This window comes from Hoplias malabaricus, chromosome 15 (genome assembly GCF_029633855.1).
Source record: "Hoplias malabaricus isolate fHopMal1 chromosome 15, fHopMal1.hap1, whole genome shotgun sequence".
NCBI lineage: Eukaryota > Metazoa > Chordata > Actinopteri > Characiformes > Erythrinidae > Hoplias > Hoplias malabaricus.
Window position 1 is genome coordinate 14,623,750 of NC_089814.1, and position 14,619 is coordinate 14,638,368.

Genomic DNA, 14,619 nt, shown 5'->3' on the forward strand with positions numbered 1-14,619 from the left:
GAATGATTAAGATATTACAAGAGGAACTAAATTTGGTCATTGTGGAATGGGATCAAAACTAGTGATGCATGATATATCGGCAGCTGATATATTATTTGCCGGTATGTGTATTTTTTAGTTATTGTCATCGGTCCGAAATTGGAATTTTAGCTGGTATTTCCACCGATAAATTAATGCCTTTTTTGTGCTTATGCATATTCAAAAAAAGAATACTCCAAGGTGCTAATTATCAGTTATCGTATCGGCCTAAAAAATCTGTGTGTCCTTAATCAAATCTAAACATAAAATATAATGCCATTCTAATGTCTCCGTTAATCTTTATAACCGTATTGTTCCTTACCTTAGTTACTGTGTCCTCATCCCTTTCTCTGCTCCTCCCTCAGGTCCGCCCTGCAGTCTCTCCACAAGGCGTGTGAGGTGGCACGTTGCCACAATTACTTCCCTGGCAGCCTTTTCTTGACCTGGGTTAGCTATTACCAGAGCCGTGTGTCCTCTGACCAGACACATATCAATGAGTGGAATGCAATGCAGGATGTGCAGTCGCACAGGGCTGACTCACCTGTACTCTTCTCAGACGTGTAGGTGTACCATACTCTTATGACAGCCAAACCATTTTCAGTTGTTATTTATGGCTAGCTCTTATTTAAAGTGCTGGGTTATTATTCAGTAACATCAGCCACTTCTTTTTCAGGCCTTGCATTCAAATCTGCTCGGCAACAATAGCTTGAGCTTTAAAGCCAGCTCCCTGGGTAAACTGTATTGTTATTGTTTAACTACCTATATTTTCTACCTACTTTCAATAGTTATTGTTTAACTATTGAAAGGTAGATTGGCCACACAATGACAGTTCTTGCACAGCTTCCAGATTGTTATCTTAAATAACCTGTAGAATGTAGTCCCTGTCTGCTGTAGAATGGAAATGGGAAAATGTTAGGGATTGAGTTCAGGGATGGAGCAGGAGGAAATGTGAGTCAGGAGGTGTAAATATTATATCACCATCTCATCTGCCTCTGCTGTGCCTCTCAGATTCGACTCTGCTATAGGTGCAGGTGACATGTCTCTGTACTGAAGTGAAATGACACACCACAATGTGCAAATTAGTGAGGCATTGTTCTGATGGCGGGCTCTTTGGGCTGCTCTCATATTGAAGGATATGAGTCAAGGATTTTTGTGCTCGATTTAGATGAAGCCAGTTTCCCTCCAGCCAGCAGCTCTTCCTTCTTTTTCACGCTTTGCACTGCATCTCCTCATGAACACCACCAACCCACCCCAGCAACAGTTCAGAGTATTTTTAAAAATTCTGCTAAAGGTGGAAGCTTGATGGCTACTTCCAAAACCCTGGCTGTTTTTCTAGCCATCTCTGGAATATCTGTGCATTTGATAACAATCTGGAGTAATGTTAATTCAGATTGGAAATGACTAGACTGCAGAAGATGAGGGACTGCTTAACCATCCCTGAATCATATTTAGCTCAACAGGGAAATATTGCCATGTTTTGCACTCTGTATGTTGCATCATCTGTGGCATACTGTTGTAAATTAACAAATCTTGTAGGTTCTAATGAATTTGAAGAATACAACAGCTCTTTCTAATGCACAAGAGTAAATGTAACGCTACTTTGTTTGTCTGGCTGAAAGATTTTTGGTATTTAATGTAAAGAGCCAGGCTGTATGGGGGGTGTTTGTGTTGAGCACATGTGCCACTGTGTGTGAGACTGCGGTTTATGAGCGTGGCAGTAAGGAAGGCAAGTCTGAACTTGTGGCAACTCGTCTGCAAGATTGTCATATCACCACTTCTGCAAAAGTGAGGGCACAGAGGGCGACAGTCAGACAATCACTTCTTCAAAACAGAACTGCAAAGACATACTCACTCACACTTCCTGTTTGTGGTCACATTATCTGAGGCATATATAATGTGCCCCAGTGAGAAGTTCCTTTTACAGGATTTTGTGTTTCTTGTGTTTGCTCCTTTGTCTGATGTGTGGAATTTTTAATAGAATATAACTCTCCAAGTTGCTCATTACTGCAGCATTTTCTTTTTACCTTTCCCTTGTGAAAGTGCCTTACAGTTCTCTGTAGGAGTTTGTGGTAAAGCAACTGTTTAGCGGAAATACCATAAAGATTGTGTGTTTTGTGCTGACAGGCCAACTGAGCGAGAAAGAACAGAACGACTGATCAAGACTCGTCTAAGGGAGATCATGATGCAGAAAGATCTGGAGAATGTCACCTCTAAAGAGGTGTGTTTAGACAAGTATACACTCCTACATTCCTCCTTTTATACAGCAGTTGTATCCAGATTTATTTGTTTGACTACATAAACTCAAGAACCAACTATTTGTGGTGTCTACCCATTGCCTGTATTCCAGCTTCCTTTTTTCCTTTTGATCTTGCTTTCAGTTTTTCAAAGAAAATGAAAAGCAGATGTTTTTCCACTCCTTTTAAGCTCATTCTTAAGTGTTGGTTGTATTTTCTGATGCTCATTAATGAAAGAACCCCACACTGACTGACTGATGTTTTCTGGTGTGCCTAGTCCATTGTTCTGAGAACACCAGCTGCAATTTTATTCAATGAGCATTTTTTCTTCTTTTGAACCCAAGAGAAATAACCTGATAATATGTAAACATGCAAATTACATGGTATTTTTTATTTTTATTTGAATGGTAATTTTTGCCCTGAGGCACCAAATTTAATTGTTAAAGAATTTAAGAATTTTTTTTAATTAGATATTTACTATAATTTGCCACACACTTGCTTGATAATATGACATAGAACTTTTGATGTATACAACACTTAACTGCATCTGAATCATAACAGATCCGTACAGAGCTGGAGATGCATATGGTGTGTAACCTGCGGGAGTTTAAAGAGTACATTGATAATGAGATGATTGTGATCTTGGGGCAGATGGACAGCCCAACTGAGATATTTGAGCATGTGTACTTGGTGAGTGTTTAATATCCTACATATTTGTCAGTTTCCTGTTTAACATGTTAGCAGATGAAAGTATCGGTGTTTGTCTTTTGTAAGCCATTTCTATTTGTGTTTGTTGAAAGGGTTCAGAGTGGAATGCTTCTAATCTCGAAGAGCTACAAAATAGCGGGTAAGACTGCTAGACTTCATTAGTAACCCCTACACATAACTGGCTATTTATAAAGATATAAAAAGATCCTTTTTTTATGCTCAGGGTACAGTACATCCTTAACGTCACTCGAGAGATTGACAACTTTTTCCCGGGCCTGTTTGAGTACCATAACATACGGGTGTATGATGAGGAAGCCACAGACCTGCTAGCTTACTGGAACGACACATATAAGTTCATCTCTAGAGCCAAGTAAGTCTGACTGCTGCCAGCTACTAGATTCTGGTACAGAAAATTATAATTCCTTAAAGTAGCTAGGTGGTAGGTGTAGTACTGTTTTAGACTTGCTCAGGCATGCTGCTTTTTCTCATGTGGTCAGAATTGATGTCTCTCTTACTGGGTTTGGTGCTTTCTCTCTTTTTATGTCTCTCCCAATGTTTGTAATAATATTATTTAATAATTAACATATAATTAATGTTGAGCCATAGTTTTATAACGACAATACAATTCTACAAATGTCCTTCATGCATAAAAAATGACTAAACTGCTATCTGCAGGAAAGCAGGAGCAAAGTGCCTGGTACACTGTAAGATGGGCGTGAGTCGGTCTGCATCCACTGTGATTGCTTACGCTATGAAAGAGTATGGCTGGGACCTGGAGCGGGCCTTCGAATATGTCAAGGAACGTCGAGCTGTTACCAAGCCTAACCCTTCTTTCATGAGGCAGCTGGAAGAGTACCAGGGTATTCTGTTAGCCAGGTATGCTCTATATTTGAATCTATTCAAAATATACCAACACCAATACCAATATATCAACACCAACAAATAGCTACAGACAAAATATATAATCACTATCCAATGAAAATCTGTATCTATAAAATAGCAACTTTACATAGGAAAGAAAAAAAAACTTAATTTTAATTGGAAGTCAGTGTAAAAATATTCCAAATTTTGGAGCATTTCTGTTGGACAATTCATCACGACATTTTCACACAATGGGAAGAACAGCTGATTTAGCTCATCTACAAAATTGACAGAAATGATCATCAGACAGTGACGATATAATGTACAACTGTGAAAAAATCACCAGGTATTTCCAGCAGTGTTCTTAGTCCATACGTCTAAACTGTCTGCTGGAAAGCAAGGAACACTGGTATATGACCCAGCCAAACTAATTTAGTTTACTTAAATGTACTGCAAAAACTTATATTCATCCTTAGCACAGAATAATCTGTGTGTGCTCATACAAACCATTAGGAATGTATGTATTATCACACAGTTATATCATTTTCATTCTCACTTTCTATGTAATGCTGCACTTCTAGTAAGTGAACACAGTTATAAGTGTCTCTGTCCTTGGGACAGTATGTATCTGTAGCCGTTTGGCTGCATTCCGCTCTGTCATGTCTACGTCCAAAGAAAGCTTACTTGCGTCTTCAGCGCGTGTATTTGTTTGCATAAGCATCCAAGCGTTAAAAACCTCTTCCACTTACCTTTGTGCTGTTTATAAGTATCATTCTGAAACTTTTTAGTAAGTGCTGGTAATGGCAGGCTCATAGTAATCACTGAAAAATTCACACAGACTGTGAAACAGCCTCCCTTGCCCGTGTGTAGTGTTTTGATGCATCACTGTTGGATTTCACTTGTAGTGTTTGCCTGTAAAAAGTGGCTCTTTAGGTGCATAAGAATGTCTGTCTCTTGGACCCTGTTTGGTTGAGACCTTTTCAAAATGTTGAGAGAGCATCTGTCTGAAACAAATCACCCGTCTTAACAATCCACTCTCAAAAATACGGAACACAACGCGTCCCGTATCAGTCCAGTACGCAGTTTTTAGTGTTCAAATACGGGATGGTTTTAAAGTATTTTATTTGACAGCAGTCCGCAGCGAAATTAGGGAAGTTCCGCTGGACTCTAACGTCGTTAAATTTAGGGCACCTTCAAAAGTGTTCCACAGTGATCACCCGCTCCTCACTGTCTGTGAAATGAAGCTGAATTCAGCGGCTTTTTGTACGAACTTCCACATTATAAATGTGCAAACGCGTCTGCATTTAAATTAGACCCAAACGCCTTAAAACAACAGTGCCACCCAGCGGTGGCTTGTTCGCCTGCTGGCCACATTTGTGGATCAGGCTGCATTTGTATTTGGATCGGGTGAAATGCGAGAGGAAATTCTTAAAATCCAAAAACCCGCGAGAGGAAATGAACAAATGCACGTCACAAATACACGTGGGTGACTTGAACCACAAACGCAGATTCTACAATTTACAAATACATTTTAAATGAGAGACAGTGACTTTACAAATATATGCAATGTAAATTCAAACAAATGTATTTATTTTTGCATAAAATTATGATTATAGCTATGAAAACCAAAAACGTGTATTTACGAATTTAACTCTGTACAAATTGCAGACTGAGATCGGGATGTATTCATTTGTGAAACATATTTGTGAATTGTGTTTAATTTGTGGATTAACATTTACACATTTCTAATCTCTCGTATGAACCTCTGCAAAAGAGACTTGAAAGTAAAACTTATTTTTCTTATTCTGTTCCGAAGGAATATGTAAGTGAAGTGGTATTCAAGACAGATGTAAAGGGAGGCCGTTTCAAATATAAATATCATCAGAAAGAATTTTGACTGTCCCAGAAGGTTTTGCATATCTCTTTTGCACTTATTGACTTAAGGGTTTGGGGAGTGGTCTTTGCTTTATCATTGATGTTTTAATTGGTAAATCTTTTGCAGTAATTTGAGAGTAGGTTTTGATATACAAGTTTTTGGAAAATCAATAGTGCAGTCTCAGTCTGTCATTGTTTAATTTGACCATAAACTGATACAAAGGAATTATGAGAAAAAGGAATTATCACACTGATTTTACTGAAACATAAAACACTGTTGTGTTGGTTGTGGCTGATACCTTTTGTCCCACATGTTCCACCTGTCATTGTCTAAGACCTGATAATGTTGTCTGAGGATGTCCTAAAACATAGCCTACACGTGATTTTAAAGCAGGGTATCACTCAGCATGTTTAAAAGTTATGGCATTTGTGGAAGTATAAGTGTCTTGCTGCTGTTTGCATGAGATCAGTCAAACAATACTGTTTTTAACCTGCGGTGTATAAATTTAACCATAACTACGGATTACAAAACATTTGACTTAATATTTCATAATGTTTATTGTGTGTGTGTATACTGGGTGGTCTGTTGTATAGTTTCTAAAGGGGCACATTTTGTATTCAGCATTGTTTTAAAAATAATTTTTAATTGAATCTAAATAATCAAATCTTTTTTTATTGTTCCATTCTGTACTCCCTTCTTTTCAATTTTCTATTTTAGTAAGCAGAGGCACAACAAGTTGTGGCGTTCCCATTCAGACAGCGACTTGTCGGAGCATCACGAGCCCCTGGTAAAGGCCCCTGTGGCGCAAACACTGGGACGCTCCAACCCACGCAACCAAAGTAGCTCCTTGGCATCGCCCTCGCTCCATGCTCTGCTTCAGACACTCACCCCCGCCTCCATCATTGCTACTGGGGTAGAGGACCAGGAAGAGTCCGGAGAGCAGGAAGTCCCCTTCTCCAATGGCCTGGGAGACTCTGAGGAAAGTGTTGCTGCAGAGGACCCTCCAATGCTCCCTAGACCACGAGCAGCTACAGTGGTACCGGAAGTCCAGCCTGATGTGGCGGAAACCATCTCATTGGGCCGTTGTCATCCACCTGCTTCCCTTCATAACCTGGTCTCATACCCTAGGATTCTCTCAGATGCAGAAACCAAATCAGTCAGCTGTGAACAGTCTGAGACTCCCTCTGTCATGCCTGAGGAGAACTGTGGTCCTCAGGTGTCTAAAACAGAGTCTAATAGGAGTAAAACCCCAGAGCCAAGCAAGCGAGCCCCAGACTCCTCATCAGCGGGGCTACCCACACAGGTGCCTGAACATCATAGGCAAGAATTAAGCCAGCAAGTGCCTGACACAGACTCAGACTGTGCAGGTTTATTTCACACCAGCGATGATGACTACCATCACCCTAGTGCCACATTATCGGAAGCAGGGCTTTCCACTTTGCTTCCATCAACTTTAAGCACCGACCGCATTGACTTTTTTAGTGCCAGAGAGAAATTTCTTGGCCTCGCTCAGGAGGGACAAACCCGTGGGAGTTCTGAGCAGGCGGTGCAGCAGATGCCCCAAGACAAAAGTCACAGCCACCTGCTGCTTCCCGAAGACCACATTAAAGGGGAGGAGGACCAACAAAAGGTAGGATACGTAGATGAAAGACATTTTCGTATTTGCTTTGTCATTGTGCAATCTATTACTATGAGAACAATGAATTGTGGGTTTATTTGTCTGTAATCTTCTTCCCGTTCTTTATCTTGTTAGAAGAAAAAGTATTTGTTTGGAATTTAGGTTCCATTATAATGGACCAGTTTGGTCAAAAATTGCATAATAGCTCAGTACGTTTTTGAGTATACATCTCTAAATGCTGTATTATTATTCTGCAGCAACGGAGTAGTGTTGCTGAAAGTAAGTGCCAACCTTCAATCAAAATCAAATGTCCCGACATTCCATGCATCTCTGTTAACATAATTTGAGTCTGACTTCATGTCATTCACTGCCACCTGCTGGTCAAAATGAATGTTGCATGGAGCTCTCCATCTCAATCATGATGTGGGTGGTTGCAGTCTGTGAGCACTGTTTTTGTTTTTGTTTTTTTCTTTGGGGCATTTTCAGTCATTCATCTTTCTCTACTTTTATTTCTTTTTTTCAGGAGAGCTGCAATGCCTCAGTTAATGATGTGGTGTCAGAGCTGGATTCTGTAAGGCACAGTGTAACTCCTCCCCCTTCTCTTATCAGCCAACCTATTTCCAGCAGCTACAAGGAGGAGGAGGAGGAGGAGCAGGAGGAGTTAGTCAAAAGCACACAAGAAGAAGCTGAAATGCAGAAGGCGGAGCTTGGAGAGGCCCTGCAAACCGATTGGCCAAAGGGTACAGTGCGGCGAGCCACCCGGCAGCTAGAACAGAAGCTGAAGCAGGAAGTTTCCTCGTCCACACTGCTAACATGTGCTCATGGGGGTTCTTCACTCCGCTCTGCTGTCTGCACCAGCAGCAGAGACAGAACTGTAGACACCTCACCTCATACAGACCTCACTCAAGATCCAAGCACTGTGTCAGCCCACCACCATCAGCCTGAGAGCACTGTGGAGGAGAAGGTAGAGAAGGAGGCTTCTCCTATAGAGGAGGGGATGGAAAAGGGGGGCGAAATAAGACTCAGGGAAGAAGAGTGTGGACACACTGGAAATTCAGACGAGGACATAAGCCTCGTGCACTCAATGCAAAACCATTCCACTCAGTCCAGCTCTTCTCCAGCAGTGGTTCTACAGCTTGATGGAGTCGTGGAGAAGGAGAGTAGCACTGACTCCCCCTCAGACCCTCATATGTTGGTGGACATGAGGGAGACCTGGGAGACGTTGAAAGAGCTGGGGGCATTCCTCTGCCAAGTGAGTGGGAGATCAGACAAGAGGCCTAGCCACCCGTGGGCTGGAAAAGAACAGAGAAAGGGGCGGAGCATTCAAGAACGGGCCAAAGAAGTAGAGGCCAGGATTCGCCAAGCTGGCCTCACCCCACCTTCACTGATAAAGCGCTCAGCTTCATTAGCAAAGCTAGGTTCCCTGGAACTGTCAACTAGTGATCTGAGTGAGCTGGAGCTGAGTGCTGCTTCTGTCTCCCGACCCACTCTTAAGCCACGCCCTCATTCTTTTACCGATGATACCTCAAAAAAGAAGCGGGTTCTACCCAGGCGCACGCCCTCTCTCCCTTCTTCTGACACGTCTTATCTCTCTTCTACTGGATCATGCACGGATAAAACATTGGAGGGCCAGCAGACTGGAGAATTAGAGCATAGTGACAGTAATGACTCCCCCACATCGCTGCCACTGTCTAATCAGTGCTGGAGGCAGGGGAAGGTGCAGGACTCAACTCCTGTTCCAGCCCCTGCCTTAACATCTGTGGTAACTCGGCAGCAGTACGGCAGAACCCACCCTTTAAGAAGGCTGAAAAAACGGACCTTGAACCCCTACCACACCATGTGACCCAGGCTCTGTCTGTATGCTAATTTGTGCGTCCGCGTTTTACAATGTAATTTTATCCACACATACCTCAGTGGGCCTTACAAAACCGGAAATCAAAAAAAACCTGCAGGGTAGGTTTGTAGCCTATCGACAGACACACAATGCAGAGATCATGGTCAGAAAGCGGAGATCAGAGATCAGAGAAGTTATTGGTGTTGAGCTCAAAGACCTTGGAAGTCAAGTCGTTCTGTATTCAATACTTATTACATAATGAGGAAAGTGATTGCCATTCATCCCCACAGAAAATAAACCTGATATATGTTGCCTCATGGACATTTTCCCTCAGATAAAACCATATCCCTTAAAATTTGGAAACATCTTAACACAGCAACACATTCAATGGACAACAGAAGACTTGTAACCTAGCCAAAAAATCTAATAGTAGATGTATTTTGCGCAGTGTCGTTTTAATATGAAAGTGTGTTAGCTTGCTTGTAGCATACATGACGTTTTAGTTCATTTTTGGCTCCTAAAGGGGCTGTCTGCTTTAGTGGGTAAACGCTGTTCTCTCTAGTTTGTTTATGTTCAGATGTTCCATGTCTCTTAAAATGGAACAGTATGTTTGAGGGCAAAAAAACACTGTTGTTTGTACCTAGCTGAAGTTTCACTTGTTTTTATTCACTGTTTGAATTACCACAGAAGCTCATTTGTAACTCCAGTTGTTTAGTTTTGTAGCACTTTTAGTAATGCAGGTAGCCGTCTCCACCTTATGCAATCTGAAACATCAAAAATAAGTTAATATTACCCACCTATGGAGCAGGAATAGTGCAATATCCTCGTCTCAGCTTGTGCTTTTCTATGTTTGGAGGTTTAATAGTTGTCAAAACTCTGCTGTGAGCAGAGAGAGAAACCCTAGCATACCGGACTGACACGCTTTTTAAACCCATTTACTGACACCAAGGCTTCATAAACCACTAGACATTAGGCTAATGGTGAGGAAACATCCGCATAATTTTAACGGTGTACGTCACCTTTAAACCGCCGTGTAATTCGGATAATCATAATATATTGTGGGGAATGATTAATGTAGGAGAAATATACCTGGATTTGAACATTTGGTTTACCATAGGGCATGAGCGCAGTGTTTTCAGAAAATACGTTGTACGTGGAGTGCCTAATATGGACATGACCATGATTACAGAATGGCCTGACTTCAGAAGTCTGTGTCTGATGGGATTGAAGGGCAGGTTTAACCTGGACCCGTCAGCAGGAAATAGCTGCTCTTGCTCTATAAAAACAATGAAGTGCTATGACTGATTCATACTTTTGCACAGCGTCTGTCAACTGGTTTATTACATAGTGATAAACTTGCAATTACCTGTCAGTCTGTGATCTTGTACTTCAGAATGCTCTTTGCTGAACTGAAATTCCCCACTCTCTGGGGATATTGTTTTGGTATGTATGTATGTACGTATGGGAGTGAGATGGAAGCATAAATGTAAAATACATTCTGTGGTGAATGTAATGTAATTGAGTGTAAAATTATTATGGATGTCTGCTTAGTGTGCATGTTGGTCAGTTGAGTATGGGATAAATTGTGTACTTAGAATGTAGATCTATGGGGCTTAGTGGATGTATGTATAGCCTACTTTTTATGGATGTGTATGATCATACTTCAATGTGAGTGTGTGCACCTTTTTCTGTCTGTTGGATTCTTAAGTGCAGTTTCTCCTTTCTGGCTATTTGTTTAGTAAAATGAACAAACACAGGGGAGTTTGTAATATGCACTTTACCTTTTGTTTTTTGTTTTAATTATGTGTTTTGTTTTTTTTAATATAATCTGTGGTTTGTACTCTGGAAGCATGCTTGCTGAGTATGTACTTGGGGTCACCTGTATGGTTGATGTGTACAGTGCAATTCCTTTCCCTTAAATTTGTTTTCATTGTAAGACTGGAAGAGTCAATATTTTCTTTTTATTCTGTGCTTAAACTGTGACTATTAAAAGAAAATTTAAGAACAATAGCATCAGAGTCCATCTGCCAAATGTGATGTGATTACAGGCTGTGGTCCAGTTGTTGCTCTGCATACTTCATTAGCCCCTTTTTATTATGTTTTTCAGAGATTATGACCATATCAGAGAGGTTCTGAGTTGACAGTGAGGGAGCACAGTCTTCTGTTTCTGATCCAGTCATGCACTGGATATATACAGTCTGTAATTGTACATCTACACATTGCATCCATCTGGTCAGTGGAGCTTACAAAATAATTTTTAGAAAAAAGTTATTTTAATTTTATGGCGGATTGTTGTGTTTTTACTTATGGAACAAAAGCTCAAAGCTCTGCAAAATGGGAACATTTACAGCAGAGGAAAAATCTTTTATTCAAAGTCGGTATAATGCGATTACATTACATTACATGAAACAAACTTTTACCATTTCTACAGATACAATGAATTAATGAAATGATAATGAAATTTTCACACAATGCATAAGGTAACAAGGCAGTGGTGGCTCTGCCAAATCTCTCAGAGGGGAAATGTTTGTGATGACGGCTTGTTCAGTGGGTAAATTAAGAACTAGACAACTGGCACATTGCACTGTACAAATTAATCAGGAATCTAACTTGACAGTGTCATCTAATGTTGAAGAGTTTTATTTCTGTGGTCACCTCATATAGAAATACCACCAGTAACCACTAGATTCATAAAGCTTTGTCTTTATCTACATACTGTACATTATTTATGGAGATCCTTATCCAGGAGTTCATTATGAAGGTCTTCTTTAATAAAGTTACTTTGTCTCTATAGCGAATCAAATATCAACTGTGGTCATAAACAAATTGAATGCCATTGAGTCACCATTTTGAGGAGAAACCAGCTTTTTGAGAGTATTGTGAAGTTTACGGAATTTGACCAGATCACTAGCTGTTCTCTCTACACAGCTCTAGCTGCTCCGGTATCCGTACAATGTTGTGCCCAAAATGAATCTGTGCCCTATTCAATAAATAGTGAGCAATGCAGGGGAATAGAGTAGGAGGCCATTTGGAATACGCATAACCTTGTTTATGACAAAAAATTACGTTGGGGTGAGCCCTCCCGGAACCCACTGAGGATATACTGAAGGCTCTGCAGCTTGAAAAAAAGAGCCTTAACATGAGTTTATGAGAGGAGACTGGGGCAATTTTCCACTGTCTTGAAATTGCCCAAAAAGAGGCAGGACTGTATGGAACAAAACCTAATGCTGGTTGGACTGTGATACTTAAAGGCAGGACAAACCATCTTGTAGAGCTTGATTAATACATGACCATGGGTTTTTACTGTAGAAGAATGAAAGAACAAAACATGTTAAATTGGTAAATGGAAAAACTGTGTATCTCCTGCCATGTAATTATAATGATACAATATTAGCCTTTTATATTACATAGATAGGCTTGCTATGTGTATATATACAAACTCACAGCTGTATAAGCTTCAACATTAGGTCATAGATTATAATCACGCTTGACATAACTGAGTCTCAGATCATAGTGTCAGTGATGTGAAGCCCTGAATGAAGCCCCAATGGGGAATTGTTCTTAAATATGTGTGAGAGAGTAAATGAGTTAAAGCCTGTTCCATGACTACTTTGCATGACTGTTCTTAAAGGGGACATATTATACTTCTTTTTAAACAAAGATAGAAGAATAGGTCTATGGGCTATACAAAACATGTTCATGAAGTCCTTTGGACAAAATCACTCTCACATAAAGAGATGTCACCAGGTCTATTCTTGACAGTTTCAGTCACTTTCAGAATGTGCCGTTTAAGGGATCTGTCACTTTTACACAAATAATCTGTTGCTGGCCATGTCCCACCCATCCCATGTTAACGCTGAGTGTTTACCACACAAATGACAGAAAACAGGCGCTATCTAACCCTATATGTTCGACTCTGAGTTGGACCCAGAGCAAGTAGAAGAGGAGCCACCCGCACACAGAGACGGTCCAGACTTTCCTGGAGCCCTAAGCTAAATTTTGAACTCTGAGCCAAAATGTGACCATTTTTTGACAGATGCATCTGACCCTGCACTAGTGTACTCCCGCATTTTTTGGTATAGGAATGAACAACCAGTAATATACAGAACAAAATGCGTTGTAAACAACCAATATTTATTTTTAAAAAACTATAACGTAATATCTTTGTGATCAACTCTCCAGTATCCAAGTCTGCATTGTCTGATACTGTAACAGCTGCAGTCCTTAAGGTGGAATAGAAGAAAAAGATGCAAATGTAGCTTATGCAATGTGCGTAGTGAGCGTATAGGGCGGTCCTGCACTGCCTAAACAAACACCTGCACAAATGCCAGGGTGGTTCTATGCAAATTTCCCTAGTGTGACGTCACAATAAGGGAGCCATCCAGACTCACAGAAAACCTTGCTTGAAATTCTTGAATGAATTTCTTGCTTGTAGCGTATATATGAGCAGTAGAAACCCAAGTGGAAGTACAAAAGCGAGTAAAAAGTAAAAAAGTGAGTTTTGCATAATATGTCCCCTTCAAGTAAAGACTCACTTTAGATAACCATTATTGCCACTGGTGGGCGCTAATCAGGAACAGATCTTGTAGAGGGCAGCAGTCCATCACAGGGTGTTACCACTGTAAGCATTATGGCACAGCCAGTCCACCTACCAACATGTGTTTTTGGATTGTGGCAGGAAATCTAAGCATCTGGAGAAAACCCACACAGACACTGGGAGGACACATCAAACTCATAGTTACCTGAACCGAGGACTGAATCCAGGACCCATTTTTCCAAATTTGGTATTATAAATTTCCTGAAAAATACTTTTAAATTAATATTAAGTATTAAGTTTTTTTTCTTTTAGGATTGTTCTTTATATTATTTATAAAACCCCACATTTTTAACAAATTATATCAACTGTTAAATGGAAAAGATTTACTAATTGCATAATATTTGAAAAAAAAAAATCAATTTCTCAATTTATGATTTATTTAATGAAATTTCATATTAATGAGGTGAGGTAAATGTTATGCAGTTTAAACCATTCAACACATCTTGTATCATCCACATCTTAATACATAACCATTGGTAATTTGTCAGTCAAGTTTCCATCCTTGTTAACATGTCCTCCCAGTGCAGTTTCTTTGCTAGACGGTGCATCATGAGCGAAATAACAGTTAATATCATGGCTGATATTCAATTTCTTTGGAACAGCAGTGTTCCAAATACAGTTTCAAATACACAGATTGAGACAGCCAGGGTCTCATGTCATAAACCTTGGATCCAATCATACCAAGATGGGCCTAGGAGGGAGCGAGTATATGGCGTCAAAAGTTCTAAAGTTCCGAGAACCAAAAACAAACAGACTCCATAACCAATAAATGTCATTTTGTAATTGAGAAAACTGTCATTAATATTCAGAGTTATAAAAACAGGTTTACAAACAGAATATTTCTGTATATAATCCTCTATTTTCTGTTTAATA

At 40.1% G+C, this 14,619-nt stretch overlaps 1 protein-coding gene across 2 annotated transcripts in view; it reads left to right on the plus strand.

Moving 5' to 3' along the window:
• ssh2b (slingshot protein phosphatase 2b) overlaps window positions 1-11,940 on the plus strand; it is a 30,129-nt gene extending 18,189 nt beyond the window's left edge. For both annotated transcript variants that reach the window (XM_066645497.1, XM_066645498.1), the window contains 8 exons: window positions 384-578; window positions 2,143-2,236; window positions 2,814-2,942; window positions 3,053-3,099; window positions 3,184-3,330; window positions 3,636-3,836; window positions 6,415-7,327; window positions 7,839-11,940. In XM_066645497.1, coding sequence (XP_066501594.1) covers window positions 384-578; window positions 2,143-2,236; window positions 2,814-2,942; window positions 3,053-3,099; window positions 3,184-3,330; window positions 3,636-3,836; window positions 6,415-7,327; window positions 7,839-9,158 — 3,046 coding nt within the window. In that variant the 3' untranslated portion in view covers window positions 9,159-11,940. The remainder of the gene's footprint in view (window positions 1-383; window positions 579-2,142; window positions 2,237-2,813; window positions 2,943-3,052; window positions 3,100-3,183; window positions 3,331-3,635; window positions 3,837-6,414; window positions 7,328-7,838) is intronic.
• Window positions 11,941-14,619: the final 2,679 nt, after the last annotated feature.